The 17,274-nt window shown below is 34.5% G+C and overlaps 1 protein-coding gene across 1 annotated transcript; it reads left to right on the top strand.

Moving 5' to 3' along the window:
* The first annotated feature begins 988 nt into the window (after nt 1-988).
* Nucleotides 989-2,273, top strand: LOC128547455 (complement C1q tumor necrosis factor-related protein 2-like). Its single transcript, XM_053520373.1, has 2 exons — nt 989-1,336; nt 2,130-2,273. The coding sequence occupies exons 1-2, from the start codon at nt 989-991 to the stop codon at nt 2,271-2,273; spliced, it is 492 nt and encodes a 163-aa protein (XP_053376348.1).
* The last annotated feature ends 15,001 nt before the right edge of the window (nt 2,274-17,274 follow it).

The raw sequence follows: 17,274 nt of genomic DNA, 5'->3' as shown, positions 1-17,274 counted from the left end.
TAAACTATATACAATTTTGTCAGGATTCATTAAAAACTATTATAATATTATATAACTATTAAGAGCATTTTTATAAAAATAACGGAAGTCGTTGCGCATGAATAAACTTGAGAGTAAACCTGCTTTTAATACTATAAATAGAAAGATATTAATACAAAACACTTAAATCCAAAAAATCTTAAAGTTTTATTAAAAATTGAGCGAAATATGACGATTTAAAAAGAAATTTGCTGAAAATATCCTTTATATGTTTTGTCTGCCCCTGACAACAGAAGAGTCAGTGTTCCATATCCAGATTTCTATTAGACATAACCTTCAATCATTTTATGTTCATGGCTTGTCTCTACTAAAAGGTGCAAGATCGAATGACTTATAAACCAGGCTGTAAGCTGCCAGTTCGAGCAACATTAGACGCATTCAGAATGGTTGATCTCTTGCTAGAATCTAACGGAAGAAATTGTTCCAACGCTTAAAATAGCACTTCCTTCCACTAAGCTATCAACTGAAAGGAAAGCCAGACAAAATGCTTGACTAATATAGGAGACGTTATTTTATAGAGTCATTTACAAGGATAGAACTAATCTATTGACTGAAAATGTGCCTGAGACTTATTATAATTTTACTGTTTGGTTTACTCCAGAGTTTAAACCTTTCGCAATGTGTTGACATGGGAAATGAAGAAATTATTACGGAACTTGTCGAAAAGATACTCGCAGAAAAAACGTTTGCACTGTCTAAGAAAGTTCGTAATTTAAAAGAAATCGTTGAAAACCAACAAATGAGAATAAATTATCTCGAAAGACAGGAAAGACGGAGTGAGAGAACAATAATAGACATGAAGAAAAATATTGAATGATATACAAACAGAACTCAGATCAAACAGATTGGACTCTTTTGAAGAAAATGTGAACGAAGCTACCAGTTATGACTCGATGCATATGCCGACAAATATGAAAAGACGGAGTTCCAAAAAGACAGAAATACCTCAATGGCTTCAGAAAGAATAACCAAAACAACTAGACTGAGTAAACGCGGAAACGAAAGAGGTATTGTGAAGTCAAGACAAAGGCGTGTTCCCGAAATTGTCTCATTCACTGCGTACCTAAGTCAAAGAATTGACCATATGGGAGTCGGTCATCATGTTGTTTTTGATAAGATACTCACGAACGATGGTGCGGGTTACAACAGCAATACTGGAATATTCACTGTCCCTGATACTGGACTCTACCTATTTACCTACAGCGTGAATGACCACTTCGACCGAAGCATGTTACAACTTGTAGTGGATGGAAGTAATTTAGTTGATATTATAGTCGACCCGGACTCCAGCACAGAGGTATAGTAATAATAATATAGCAATAATTCGGTCCAAAACTGCTTCCTTGGTGTAGTCGGAAAAAGCGTCTGATAAATAAATCCTATTTTTTCTATTTTCAGCGCATTTGCGCGTAAACCTGGGGCCAAATGGGCATTATTTCACTCGTGGAATGTATTTTACATAAAATAAGACACTTGTCATGCATGTTTTGAGTTTTTACTTAAAAACTAAAGTAGAGTGTTAGACCGCTTTCTGAAATATGGCAATATTATTAGGATACCTGACTTAAGTCGACTTGCATTTCTATTCATACTATTTAGCACCCCTTTAAATTTTCGTTTACGTTTTCTTGAAGCAAATATATGGATGCGGAAAATGGGTAAATGACGGAGTGAAAATCTAGAAATTGTATGAAAATGGTTCTGAAGTAATTGAAAAGAACTTTTTTTATGTTTGTTATATTTGTATATAACCTAGAAAACAAGAGTGTTGGATCTACATCGCTCACCCGACTGTTTTGTTGCATGCTGCATGGTTTAAAATGGCATTTTGTGAGGAGAATTTTTTAATAAAGCGTCTTGTACACATTTCTTTTAGAAAACTTGGCCGTATTGCAAAGCAACTTCTATATATTTTGGTAATGGGTCAACTAATGGCCATTTATATGACATTTTATCAAGTTTTAGCCATTGTTTTTTTGATGAAAATATTTTCTGCACGGTGATGTAAGAAACTCACTGATTTTAGCTATTTTCACTAAGTTCACCAGAAAGTATATTTTCTTACATTTGTATAATTATTGTGTTTGTAGGAGGCAATGAGTGGCAATACGGCGATCATTCATGTGAGTCAGGGACAGTCGGTATGGATCCAGGAGTATCATATACATGATGGGTCCATTTGGTCGGATAATACCGGAAGATATTGCAAATTTTCTGGAGGTTTACTGTACTGATTCATTTCTGGCACAGCGTCGCAAACATATTAAAACAATTCATTTGAGTTATTGTTGCTTTTTCTTTCAAGAATTATCGAATACACATTATTTGCATTAATCCATGGGTGAAAAAAATACGAATGTTGTAACGTGCATCCGCTAGTTTCTACAGTATATACTTATTTTTACCTTGCCGTGGTATTAAATAAATAAATAAAACAAAAGTAAAAACCATAAATAAATAACAAGAGTCTTTGGATTTCAGTTCATATCATTTTTTTAAACATAACATCAACAGTATACGTAACGTTTGTTTTTGAAGACGATCTGGACACAGTTGTTCGAAACTTTAGCCAACTGTTAAACTAACAACCGGTTAATTTTCAAGTCTTGGTGGGAAACACTAGTACGATAGTTTTGTTTAATGACATATATGTATCCATAATCCTAAACTCGGACATTTGTTTAAGTAAAAAAAAACAAGGACAAATATCAAACAGGGAATGCCATGTTCCAAAAACGCAGCCTCCCTAAAACGAAACCCACAGCACGCAGACGTGCACACCACACACACACACACAAAGCAAACACACGAGGACAAACGAACAAATAAAGGAACGCAGTTGGGCACCGCCTTGGAACGGTCAGTGGGAAAAACACCACTGGAAAGCTTAAACCGGTTTATGGTGCGCACCCAACCTCACTCTTACCTCCACCATGTTCCAAAGACACGGGACAGTGTAAAAAAAGTAATCCCCGCCAGGTGAATCTCTAACACATGTAAAAGAAACTAAAAGGCATGGCAAGTAAAACACAAAAATGCTCCTGTATAATTATATAAAAAGCAAACCTTAAGAACCCAAAACGTATGTCTCAAAACAGTTGGGTCGTAACCTCTTTTAATAAAACGTTTTATAATTTTACCAAATACAGTTGGAAAATTACCATGACCCAAGGTTTGTAAACGACATCCCCATAAAAAACGGGTTTTGAAATACCTTCTCGCAGAAATGTCCTTAAATTACTATTGAATTTTAAAACGATAGTAAAATTTAGCAAAGTATTTACGCAATTTGTAATAACGGTAGCCTTACTGAAGAAGTTTACGTGTAATATATTGATTACGTTCATAGAAATCCTTGACATGACTACACGCTCTGGCAAAACGAATTAATTGAGAAATATATACCCCATAAGATGTAGCCTGAGGAACATCCACATTCAAATGGGGAAAATTTACAAATCATCCCTCTTGTCATATGTATAATATTGTCATAAACAGAGAGATGTTAATCTAAAAATGAAGCGTCAGCATCCGAATTGTTAGTTTTAATTTACTGAAGCTCCCTAGTAAGTCATCTAAAATGTCGAAATATAACACAGCAATTTAATCGACTATTAGCCTAAATTTGGGACAACTGCTTCCAAAGCATCAACCCTATATTGGTTGATTGTTCATAAAGAGGTGAAATATGACTTTCAGGTACATGTAAATACAATATGCATTTCAACCTTTGGAGAAAAAAAAGTCACACACAAATGGCATTTTGAGAACTCGAGAAAGCATTGATTTAATGCATCTCAGCATATGTTTTAAAGGTTCACTCAAGGAAAAGAGACAAATATTGACTCTGAACAGCTTCGAACAAAATGTTAAAACAGCCAGGAAAAGGTTTCCTGAAAAACTCAATGTCAATATATGGGTAAAAAGGCAACTGGCAATATAATAACTGATTAAAAAGGGACAATCGAGGCAGTATTTTAGTCACTTGCAATGACCGCATTTCCTGTGTTTAAAAGATACAGGGAAAATATATCTTTGGTCTAAACATCAAGTAGAAGTAATGCTAATTATGATTGAATATATCATTAATATAAAAGGATAGAAGTTGTACTCACTTGGGCATAGAACAAATACATCATTTCAAATACATACTTTGAAAAGTTATTTCACGTTTTCTGATATTTCACGATACTTACACATTTATTTCATATAAATATCAAGAAAACATATTGCCTTGTTTATATATAAACAATGACTCATGAAATATACATTACAAACAATGCATGAATATACATTCTACTATAAGTGATTCAGAAATTATCAACTTGAAGACACAAATGACATTACATTTGGATCGGCTGTACAGTCATGTATGCGCTAAAAAGTCTATCACACTGATTAACTATTGTCATATGATGGCGCTGTCAAACCATTTTACTGGTATCGAACAATATATTCACCATATCATAGTGTTCATCATTTTCAGTCTTTGTTTCATTTTGAAGACGATATTTCCTTTGAATAATTTCTATTGGAAAATAGAAGCATAGAATGCAACCAAGTAAAATAATAGCAGACTCGGTTTGATATACATACGTAAGATATCCAGGAACTATATTCAAGAGGATTATGACCTATCAAATGGATAATTATCTCTCATCAACAATAGGCACACAAAGACATAAATGCATACGATAAATAAACGCGTCAAATTTTAGTACAAAATAACGGATTTAATTAAGCCACAATGTGACAATACTCAATAAGACCGTATCTAACTTGCATCTAGCTGTTTACAGATGTACTGACATATCAAAACACTAAATCAGATTACAAAATAAATATTTTAAGCATGCATTTACTTTGTACCACCGTCTCTGGAAGTCTTCAAAATAATTTTTAAAAAGTATTAGCGATTTGATTATCAAACTGTCTGCAGCTGTCTCTCGTACTCGTACTTCAAATGTTCTCCGAGTGCATGAAAGATAAGTGAGCTAGATATTTTCTGGGATTGTATACTGTAGGGTTCAGATAATAACTCTTATTTTATGGCTACTGATACGGCTCCACGGGAGTTATAAAATTTAGCTTAAAAATATGTATAAAACGGTACATTTCTGTAGGTTATGCATGTATGCAAATGGCTATGATATAAAAGTTTTCCACGAATTTAGACTGGTCTATCATTCAATTTTGGTAGTACCATTTATTATTCGAAGGGATGTTCACTGAAAATTTACTGGCTGAATAGCGAACAGTGAAGCCTGCACGGATGGATGTGCAGGCTGATCTTTGTCTGCATTGGTCGCAAAGGCGGAATCACTTGCCTCCAGCAGGCTAAAGGTTAAGGCTTCTTTCTGTGACGCAAAATAATATTTTCGGGGCAAATACTTGTAATGAACGTTTTGGACATTACTGTTTATTCTAAATTTAAAGTAATCTCTGATTCTACACTTCAGAAACTAAATCACATACGAGTGCAACTTTAAGAACCTTTGAAATGTTTGATCTGGTGCATTTCATCACACGTTCACCTGGGGAAAAAAAGAGTTGTTTTATGATAAAGTACAATAAGACGGTACAAAAACTTAAGTCTAAAATTAATTTTCAGTTGCGAAGTTGCTTTGAAAAAGAACTGTTCAAATATATAAAATCCTTTTCATAATTAACATGAAAATGTTAAAATATAGTCAGTCGTAGCTGTTTATTTAAAATCAGATTTGAGGAAAACAGGGTAACAAAGACAACAGGAAAATTAAAACTGATTACAGATCGTTTGGCGGGAGTGATTACAGACCGTTTGGCGGGAGTGATTACAGATCGTTTGGCGGCAGTGAGGGTGGGGGCGAGACAGTATAAGTTAGTCACTTGCAATGTCTGCATTTCTGTTTTTCAAAAAATAGTGAAAGGTATGTCTCCGTTTGATCTTTGGTCTGGACATATAATAGAGTCGTGCCATTAGAAAACCAACATAGTGGGTTTGCGACCAGCATGGATCCAGACCAGCCTGCGGATCCGCGCAATCTGGTCAGGATCCATGCTGTTCGCTTTTAAAGCCTACTGCAATTAGAGAAACCTTTAGCGGACAGCATGGATCCTGACCAGACTGCGCGGATCCGCAGGCTGGTCTGGATCCATGCTGGTCGTAAACCCACTATGTTGATTTTCTCATGGCACGGCTCATATTTTGATGAAACATATTATTGACTACTTAGTAGGTCACAGGTGTACTTACTTCTGCAAAAGAACACGTACATATTTTAACAGTTATACTTTCATTGCATTTACAGGGTTTGAAATTTACATTTTTGCCTACTTTATATCTAAGTTCAAAATTACAAATATCTGCTTTTTGATATCAAAATGACTCAAATAATAACCATTTCGATAAATGTTTGAATGTATAAATAGTATTTAAATGTGTAATGACGTCTATCAGTACGCAGACGCAAAAGTTTTGCACAGATTGAATTACTTTTGCTCTAAATTTACTGTGTCCTGTCGGCTTTACACTCATACACATTCTAATTAGCCTATCGCAGTTAATCAAATTAAAATATCGTCTAGTATCAATATATTCTCTACGTCTTCAGTGTTCATTTCATTTGAATTCTAATAGTAAACTGAACTACTGACCGTGATTATCATCATAGAAAACATTGAGTGATGATTTTTGAATGGATGCAGAAAGGGCTCTAAATCCGTGAAAACCTAGTTCCGGTTCGTTGCTAGCTCGACATTTTTTGAGCCTACCTATTCCAGTGCTATATCTTGGACTGTATTCAATGAAGAATATCCTATTAATTTGGCACCATCTATTGTGGTACCTATATACAAATACTCCGAGTATTATTAATCTATATAGTTGAGATTTGAGTTCGGTTTATAAACGAATCGAATGCATTTCTGGTTGCGTAAAGGGTATGTAGCTTACACCATATACTGTTGAAGCTTTTTCTTTAGTAATGCTGTAGATGATATTGTTCTTTTGTAATAATTGGAATCTAAATGTTAATATTAGCTTGTAGTATAAATGGAAGGTGGTTTTTAAGGAAGTTTGTTGTGACAATAACTAACCAATTAAATGTGTAGATGGTTTTATTATGTTGGTGTTTATGTTTGTATCTAATTTTTCATTTAATCAAGTAGCTGGAATATAACCATTGAGGCAAAACAAATGTCATTGTCAATTTTATCAACTACGTTAAGTTTGATGGCTGTTTATTTTAAGTTTTTGATACAAAAATTGTATTTTATTTCATTGTAAATTTAATTTAATCTTTATTCTCGTCGTAATACATATAAAACAAATAAACAGTTATATATATTTACAATTACAAATGTACTACGCCGTTCAATGTTGGAACAATAATAGATTATTGCACAATCATATCTACATCAATGCTTTTACAAAACTATAAAACAATGTAACCGAACTAGTTTTGCTACTCCATAAGTATCTTATTAACAATAACTAGATATTTAAAAAAACAACTACATTTAATTAAAACAATAATAATATTTGAAAATAAAAATTTGTACTATTTTATACACTTTAATAATTAAAAATAATATGGCTGTAGGTGACCCGAAACCTGGCGATTAGATCAGTCTTGCATTGATTAGCAAAACTTTTTCAGTGGACAAAAATATTTGAAAACAGATAAAAAACAAACACAAAACGCTACCTTATTTACAGCATAAATATCACTACTTACATGTTAAAAATTGGCGTCTTTTGAGAATTAAAAAGCAGGTTTTGGCGCTAGTCCTGGTCATTTTTGGGCCAGAAAACAAGAATATACATTTATTATTATTATATTCTGGGCAATTCAACATCACGTGAATCTCATCCTCAACGGCACTGCAAAAAGGACATGTTTTTCTTTCAAGTTCAATGCCGTCATAACGACCGGTTTCAATTCTTATTGGTGCTACACCGCATCGAAATTTACTGAAAGCTGCACGATGTCTGGGAAGCATTATCAATTTGCAGTACTGCTCAGGAATAAACTCATGTTTGAACAATTTATAAAACCGAAGTTTATTACAACCTCTGCCGGAATTCCCTACCACAGCATTGATTCTAGCTGACCACTTGTTAATATAATCATTAAATAATACCGTTTCACCATCATTAATAAACGAATTTGGTAGTAAACGGTCTATATCTGCATATATTGCAAATTATTGTCTTTGAGAAATTCTTTAATGATAGAATACCAATTTTTACATGATCTATTTGCTTTACTATATGCCCACAGTGCTATTCGTTTGTTGAATCGTATTCTATCAAAAGATCCAAGTCGTGACCAGTGTAAAAATATACTTTTCCATTGCCGTACGATTGAAGGCTTCCCTCCCATATACCCCGAGACCCCGTCATCAGGAGTATATCTTCCGACGCCTAGGAAGAATCGTTGCGCTCTGTTATGTACAGCATCAATACACAAAAAGGACTTGAACCCCCACAACGGAGCACTGTAATTGATGACTGGCCATGCAAAGGAATCGTATAATTTACTAAACACATCATACGGTATACCCCCAATATTTTTGCATTTGGCAATTAATAGAACCAACGCATGACTAGCACTTTGAGCCACTGATTTTACCGTTACATTTAAACTAAGATTTTCATGCAGTACCGCTCCTAAATAAGTGTACCTATCTACTATAGTCAACTGATTATTACCACACATAAACTCCACATTAGTAAATGTTTGAGAATTTGGTCGAAAGTGTACAATATTACTTTTAGTAGGATTAATAGTCATATCATTTACTAAACACCAATCATTTAATGCATTTAACAATCTTTGCGTATCATGTGTAGACTCTGCTATCAAAACAATATCATCTGCATACAGCATAATGCAAACCTTTTCAGTTCCAACAGAAATACCAATGTCAAGAGATTTGATATACAACGTTAAATCATTAATAAACAGATTAAACAATAGACAAGATAATATACACCCCTGTCTCAAGTGTTAAATGAATTAACCCTTACACATGACTTTACTTTTGTATGCCTCAGAGTTATGGGGTTTGCAAAACACTCATATCGCTGAAAGGGAATATAGTTATGCATATAAAAGCTTTATATTTGTCCTATTGTATACTATTATACATGAGTCAGTTCTTGGTGACTTCAGTATGGAAGGTTTCTGACATGTTTAGAATGGCCTCGGTTGCCGAGTGGTTGAGGTCGCTGACTTCAAATAACTTGCCCCTCACCGATGTGGGTTCGAGCCTCACTCGGGGCGTTGAAGTCTTCATGTGAGGAAGCCATCCAGCTGACTTACGATAGGTCGGTGGTTCTTCCCGGGTGCCCGCTCGTGATGAATTAATGCACGGAGGTGCACCTGGGGTCTTCCTTCACCATCAAAGCTGGAAAGTCGCCATATGACCTATTATTGTGTCGGTGCAACGTTAAACCCAACAAAAACAAAACAAAAGACAGTATTATTTCGAGAAATGTTATGAAATGCTGAAAGTGCTTTGACTTTCAAAACTCCTTAAAGCGTATTTGAAATGCTTTGGAACTGATCAGTTAATAACTAATGCAAATCAACGTTACTGTATAGATACACCTATTTTACGATCATGGATTCATCTTTAAATACAGCTGCAGTTACTGTAACTTCTAGCAATACAATGAATAAAAACTTAAATTGAGACATGTCAGAGGGGCCTTTGTAAGTGTAACAGTATGTGCCTATATTCGTTAGATTGCAACAGGTTTGAACGTTATTTGCATTTTTCTCCATTTCATATAGTAATTAAATGCTTTGAGCAATTTTTTTCATTTCTTGTATTTCAAATATTGCATTTGTTTTGAAGATAACAGATAAAATGGCACTTGAGAAAGTTGCCTCATTAGAAAGTGTATTTATAGAGATGCTTTCGAGAAAAGCGCCTGTCTCCCACAACTGCAACATTGAAAAATGTTTAGTTTCTCTCGATGGCTTAGATGAATGGACCCCATTGAAAAATGTCTAGTTTCTCTCGATGGCTGTGATGAATGGATCTAATCAGTAATTCAAGGGCCATAATTCAAAAGTGCCTGGGCGGATTTGGCTAGTTATCAAACTTGGCCGAGGTCTCATGGTCAAACACATTTTGTTCAAGTTTGGTGAAGATCAGATGAGAAATGTTCGACTTAGAGTGCGAACAAGCTTTGTGACAGACAGACAGACACAGACACACACACTGACTGGAGTAAATCAATATTTCTCCCACACCACTGTGTGATGGGAGACATAATAAAGACTTACCAGGTGTGGTGTTGTTGAGTACAAACATGTGCGACTGCTGTTATAAACATGTGCGACACTTTTTCTGAGTCAGTCAAAACACCTTTTAGCAACTTTAGCTCCCTGCTAATCTATTGATTAGCAACTGAAATGTGAATATTTTAGAAAATTAAACTGCAGCAATGTTGTTGCAATTGAGTACAAACATGTGCGATTGCTGTTTTAAAAATACAAACATATGCGACACTTTTCCTAAATCAGTCAAAACACCTATTAGCAACTTAAATGAAATGTAAATATTTTAGAAAATTGAACTGCAGCAATATCAAATATCAAATAGTTCGCATCGTAGCAGCCTGTAAAGTCCTGTTTGTTTAGTTATAAGTTAGCAAATTTGGCGTTTTACCTCATAATTACTTATACAGCTGGTGAGTGAAACAACTTTTAATTTGGGTATACTAAACTATACGAGTTGCGTTTCAAAAATAAATCAACATAATATTTTCATGAAATATCTATATTCGCATAGGAAGCTACCACAAACGCTGTCGTGTCAGTATATAACTATACAAGATCAGTAAGAACTTCCACAATATTTTTAAATCCATGTATTGTCTTAGTGGCGTAACGGCAAAAGTGGCGACCCAAGGTAAGTGAAATCATAAAAAAATCTTTTATTTTACACATTTGCGTTAAGAATTGATTTTTCGTCAAACGTAACCAAAGCAAAAACAATTACTTGCTCTGTTTCCCGTACTTTGCTCAATATATTAACAAAAATGACCATAAATTTTGCCCAAATTTTTGCCATTCTCTATTGATTTCAATTGAGAACAGGGGCGGTTAATTCCTAAGTAACTGGTAACTAAATACATACAACAATAATTATATAGATTTCAAAATTATATCGCCATTTAGAAGAAAGATAGAAAACAATTAGGCACATGAGCAAAATCGATATCTTAATGTGTTAAATATTTTAAAGATATATCAGATCAATCTTTACTTCATAAGCAAAATATAGATATTATACTGAAGGTCATACATGTTGACATTCTTAGGCGTTGCGTATGAGTTATAGCCATTTGTCATAATATCATGTTACATTCATGTTTATCATTTCTGCATATATTTGCCGTAACATAGAGAATATTACGGCATTTTTCGTTAATGGATGAAATTTCATAGAAAAATGGTCTGTAATATGTAACAAAAAAAAAGTGACAAGCGTTTTTCATTTAACTATATATACATAGGAACTTTTAAGTTAAATTTGCCATTTATCACTTTTAATCATACTCACCCATACAGTTTACGTCTTTGTTTCAATATGACTTATGTGAGTTATCAAAACTGTCCTATGTTACACCATGAAGTGGTACTTGGTGCCAAAATGCGGCCGTACTTTGGTCTTTGCAAGATGCGTTGAAAAAGTACATATCAGTTTTCAAAACTTGCCAAACATTTGAATCTTTTATGGCCAAATTAAAAGAAAATCTCTTTTCTTGTCTGGGAGGCTAGTTTATCGAGTGTTTGATGGGGTCCTTACAAGGTAAGTCTATGGGAAAGCGCACTAAATGACTTTGTCGGCCGAAAAGTCCTGTCCACAAATGATATTTTCAAATTTCGCGCCGTTGGCTTGGTCGGGAACCTGTTCTTTAGTGAGCAGTTATAAAAATATGCAAAAATGACTCAAAGTTCATATTCCACAGCACAGATGTTTCAAGATGTTAAAAATGCGTCATTTTTATTTCAAGTTCCACAAGCCCTCTATTTATACAGTTTGCACCTTTGTTAATTTGATAATGAATTGCTGAATTACCGATAGTTCTTATTTTATGTCAGTTACTGAATTAATCGTTGTAAATGGTTGAAATTTAAGATTCCCGCCTTGGATGCTCCAAAATAAATCACTTAAGAGGCCACCAGTCTTGTATTCTGGACCTAGGGGAGTGGGGCTAGGACTTTATGAATAAAAATAATCTGACATTGAATTTACTTGAAAAGGATATTTTGGCTTCAACTTATTGAAAATAAATCTGGCTTTCAAACCACTGAGAAAAAAAACTGAAGACAGTTTGAAAACCGTCACAAGTGAATTCTCTTTGTTTAGGCTTCTATCATGATCGCAGTGGTTTTCGAACCCTCCGGAATGAGCGGTCGGTGCCGTATCTACTAGACCACAATACTTTAACAGGATTGTATTGTAAGTCATTCTTCCAATAAATTAACAAGTCAGTGAATAACAAGTAAAATGACTCAGTCAGTTTATAGATAAATAAATTGTCGTATTTAATGCCATGAATGGGTATGAGGGTGAGCCGCTGAATGACTATAAATGTGTTTGACTCTGGGACAGTAAATAGTTTCTACCCTGTGGATATCTAAGTTTATTTGTAGTCGCCATCAGTTGCTTCTAAGGATTACTCCTCTTGAAGAGTTTTAGTAATTTAAGGTTTCCAATTTTTTTCATACATATCCTAAGTAGTAGTATATTATTGTAGCAAATTTACTATTTTCTCTGCCCAACTGTGCTTTGTTTATTACAGACAGAAATTATCTAAGGGCTTCAGGGGTTGCTAAGGTTTTTATAATTACTGTGGGATCTGAATGCTATAATAATAATAATTTCATTTGTGCACTACATGTCAATACAAATTACATAGCATATTACATAATCACAGTATTCCTCAAATATCGCAGTTGTAACAAAGAAATGCCATCTATAATGCGAATATAATGTCTAGAAAAAGAAGGAATAATTTAAAGACAATTTTACCTAGTCACAAGATCTTTTTAAAGTTTTTAGGCTGTACAGTACTGACGCAAAGTAAAAAGTAAAAAAAAAGCAATTCAACTTCAAACAGACAAATAAACTTGTCAGCCCTTTCCCAAGTGCATATCTAATCTGCTATTTAGTGCAAGGTTTGCCGTTCATGGTCATGAGGTACTGCAGAGCGACTTTGTTATGTTACGCTAGGGACTCGGGCATATTAAATATTCTCTTTCTTCAATATAAGTTATAGCTTCATTTTCATAAATTACTACTAAGCTTAAATGCTCTATGTATGTATGTGCTACACTAACAGCGATAAGAAATCTTGCGAGACATGTTATTATAAATAAAAGATAATAGGTAAGAGTAGATTTCTCGGAAACACAGAGCACCAAAAATACAGCCACAGAGCCACGCATTTGCCAACAACAAAAAGCTTTAATGGAAAAATATTTCAGACGGGTTGCTTCAAACATCCAACAAGTACATATTAATTCATGCTAAAAATTGATGGAGGGGAAGGAAATAGTAAAGGGCGAAATGGGGTCGTGGGGAGGGTGGGGGGAAGGATATTTCAAATTGTCAGTACACTTAACCGTTTATTGTACAGAGTAATAAAGCTCTACAATACTGATTGCAAAATGTCTCTTAATCAAAGATGCTGAAACGTATGTTGACTTGACCTCTTCAATTTAAATTTAAACTGCGACCTTTAACCAATATATGGCGTTGGATAAAAAAGGTAAAATAAAACAAGACTTTAAGCCAGAAACAAAACGTTTAGCCGGTGCAGCACTAAAGCAGACATATAAACATTGTTAACTTCAGACATAATTAAAGTTTACAACACCAGCACTCTCCCTCACTTTGTTTTATGGTGCAAGTAGTTTTAAGGTACTGCACAGTGCCTACGTTATGTTACACTGGGGAGTCGGGCATATTATAAATTCTCTTTCTCCTTTATTAATGATAGCTTAATAATTGATTCATTTTTATAATTACTAATAACTTACTGCTTTCTACAATTGTACACATGCTCTATGTATGTGTGTGCTATAGTGACCAGAAATCTTATGAGACATGTACTTTTAAACAAGGTTTGACCCTTCAAATTATTCGAGAGAATACAAAAGAAATATTACATCAAAGCTGGAAGGCACAACCTAAATTTCATAAAAAAAAGACTAAAGCGAAATCCAAAATTTATCATGTTTTTTTTTTCTTCTTATTATTATTTTAGTTTAGCATAGAATTCAGAATAAACGCCCACCAAACTGTGGTGTCTTTGGGGATGTGGGAGGGGGTTTTCGTCTGACTATTTGTCATTACAATATCTCAGCCATATAGGTGAGTTGCAAACGTCATGTTCTTGGGGATTCCACCTTCAGATTCCAGAACGGATGGATTGAGAATTTTTTTTAATTAAGCAAAACTATTGCAGGGGTATGGGTGAACACAACAAGAAAACCTGATTTTGTTGTTGAAAAAGGGAAACGCTATGAGGATCGCTGATATAAATATACTGATTGCAGTTAAAGATACAACTTGTGGATTGTGAGTCATATAACAGCTGAAGACTCGTCCCTCATGAATATCACAGTTTAATACTAATTAAGACAATGATATTGCAAATTGAAACATGCGTCCCCATCGTAAGCTTCTAATTTTTCAGGAAATACAAAATTCCGCGTATGCTTTGCTCATTATTTATGTAAATATTCCATCAACAAAGCAAACAATAAATATGACTCAAATGGACTAGGAACTTCATGGTTTCAACTAAGGACCTATTGAATTCTAAAATATGCTAATTCTGCTGAAGATATGTCAGTACGTAGTTATCTTAATAACCTTCTTACAAATCGTTTGTCTATAGACTGTTGTTTTTTATTTAGTTAAGAATCGGTTTAGACTGTCTGTCCAGCGTATAAAGCTCTGAATCGAGAGGTCGCCAGTTCGACCATAGAGTGAAACGATTTGTTTAACGCGATATAGAAGATATGGCTGGCATCTGTCGTCCTTACATCTGCTCTCTATTTAACATAGATGATGTTAAGGAACAAAATATGGAGCTGACGATTCGACACGAGATGTACAGTCTGAAATATTAATATAAGATTTATACTCGAGTTACTCTCATAATTATGATACCTCATATAAATTCAAAAATTGATTCTGAAATACAAGAAAGCAAAAACATATAAATACAAAACTATTTACCAGTATTGAATTAAACATTAAACAATCAATATAAAACTTACATTACCGCAAAGCTTTTTGTGCGATTTGGCTCTTTTAAAAGAACAGAATGATATCTTTTATTACAATACTTAATTTCAATCAACTGAAATGAGCAAATTGTGAACTCTGGAAAAGCAGAAATGTCTTTATTTAAATTCTTTAACCCAGAGTATACTAAGTATGTCAACCTATTTCACAAGGGATACTGGAATAAATATACTGTGTTTCTGTTCATCTTTTTGATAGTTATCATTGGCGTGGAAGAAAATTTTCAGAAATAGCTGTTTGCAAAGAAAGCGTTGACATTTCCAGCGGTCTTTTTATTATTACTATCATTGCATTTCGCACCAGGGTGTGCCTGGGATGAGACGTTGATTCAAAATGTGATGTTTGTTCTAAACGTAGTCTGGATTCAAGCACCGATTGCACGGAATGAACTTTCGAGTTGAAATTCGACGACAGACAGCCGTCATCGAATGAAAAGTTGTGGATTTCAGTCCTCAGCATGCCCTTTACAGTAGTCGGGAAGGAGTGATTCGAAATTTCAGCTGATCAATATATGTGTATAGTTCTTGCCTCGGATGATTGAAAACCTGGTCTCGGATATAGTGTCTCTGTCAGTAAATAAATCCAAGTGCCTAGCAGTTCAAGGGAAAAGTCATTTAAAGATGTTTCTTTTTAAACTCTTGTTACCCTTTAAAAAGGCCAAGTGTCCCAGTTGAAGAAAATTAAATGTAGTACTCTATAAAATGCTACAGACCAAATTTGATGAAGATCAATCAAGGCTTTCAGGAGAAGAAGTTGTTCAAAGTTATTTTAATTTGTTGCTCTAGTGGCCCCGAACAGTGCCTCTATTTGAAAATAAAAGTGAAAAGAGGACTTTATAATGATGCAATAGACCAAGTTTGATGCATATCTATCAAACGGCTCATGAGCAATATATTCCTATTTCCTTAAACGGGGCCAATCACTCCATTTGAATAGATTTTAGAGAGAATCTAACAATGTTGCTACAAACCATGTTTGATTAACATCCATCAAGAGAATAAGTCTTATTAATGTAATTACATCTTTTGGGTCTAGCGGCCCCTTAACCCTTACTCTGCTATATTTCTAGAATAGACTGGTCGATCATTAAATTTGGGCAATACCATTTATTATTCGAATGGGTGTTCACTGAAAATTTACTGACTGAATAGTGAACAGTGCAGACAATGATCAGCCTGCACGGATGTGCAGGCTGATATTGGTCTGCACTTGTTGCAAAGGCAAAACCAATTGCCGCCAGTAGGCTAAAAGTTAGACGGGCTGAGCATAATTTGAAAAAACTGGAAACTGGAACAAAACCTTACACTGACGCTATAGACCGAGTTTAATGAAGTCTTTTAAAGGTGTTTTTCTATTTTTAGATCTAGCAGTCCCTTATAGGGGTCATGTGACCCTATTTGAATACATCTTGGAAAGAACCTTACAATCATCTTACAGACTAAGTTTGACGAAGATCAATCACGCCGTTCATGATAGGAAGTTGTTTATATTTATTTCAAGTTTTAGCTCCAGCAGCCCCTAAAAAGCCTCCTTTGAAACAAAAAGATTTGTTGGAGAAGATCTCACAATGATGCCACAGATCAAGTTTGATGAAGACCCATCAAACAGTTCGCGAGAAGAAGTCATTTAAGAATTTTCTATTTTTAGCTCTAGCGACCCGTAAAAGGGACCAAGTGACACCATTTGAATACGTTTGGAAAATGACCTAAAACTGACGCTACAGACTAAATTTAAGGAAGATTCCCAAAGAGTTCATAAGAAAAATTTGTTTAAAGGTTTTTTTTCTGTAATGAGCTCTGGTAACCTCTCAAAGAGGCCAAGTGCGACCACCTGAACAAATTTGAGAGAGGACCTTACAACGATGCTATACATCAAATTTGTTGGAGGTCTATTGAGAGCTTCATGAGAAAA

The sequence above is a fragment of the Mercenaria mercenaria genome, chromosome 1 (genome assembly GCF_021730395.1).
Source record: "Mercenaria mercenaria strain notata chromosome 1, MADL_Memer_1, whole genome shotgun sequence".
Taxonomy (NCBI): Eukaryota; Metazoa; Mollusca; class Bivalvia; order Venerida; family Veneridae; genus Mercenaria; species Mercenaria mercenaria.
The sequence above is the reverse complement of the archived record's forward strand: the minus strand, read 5'-3'. Positions and strand labels throughout refer to the sequence as shown.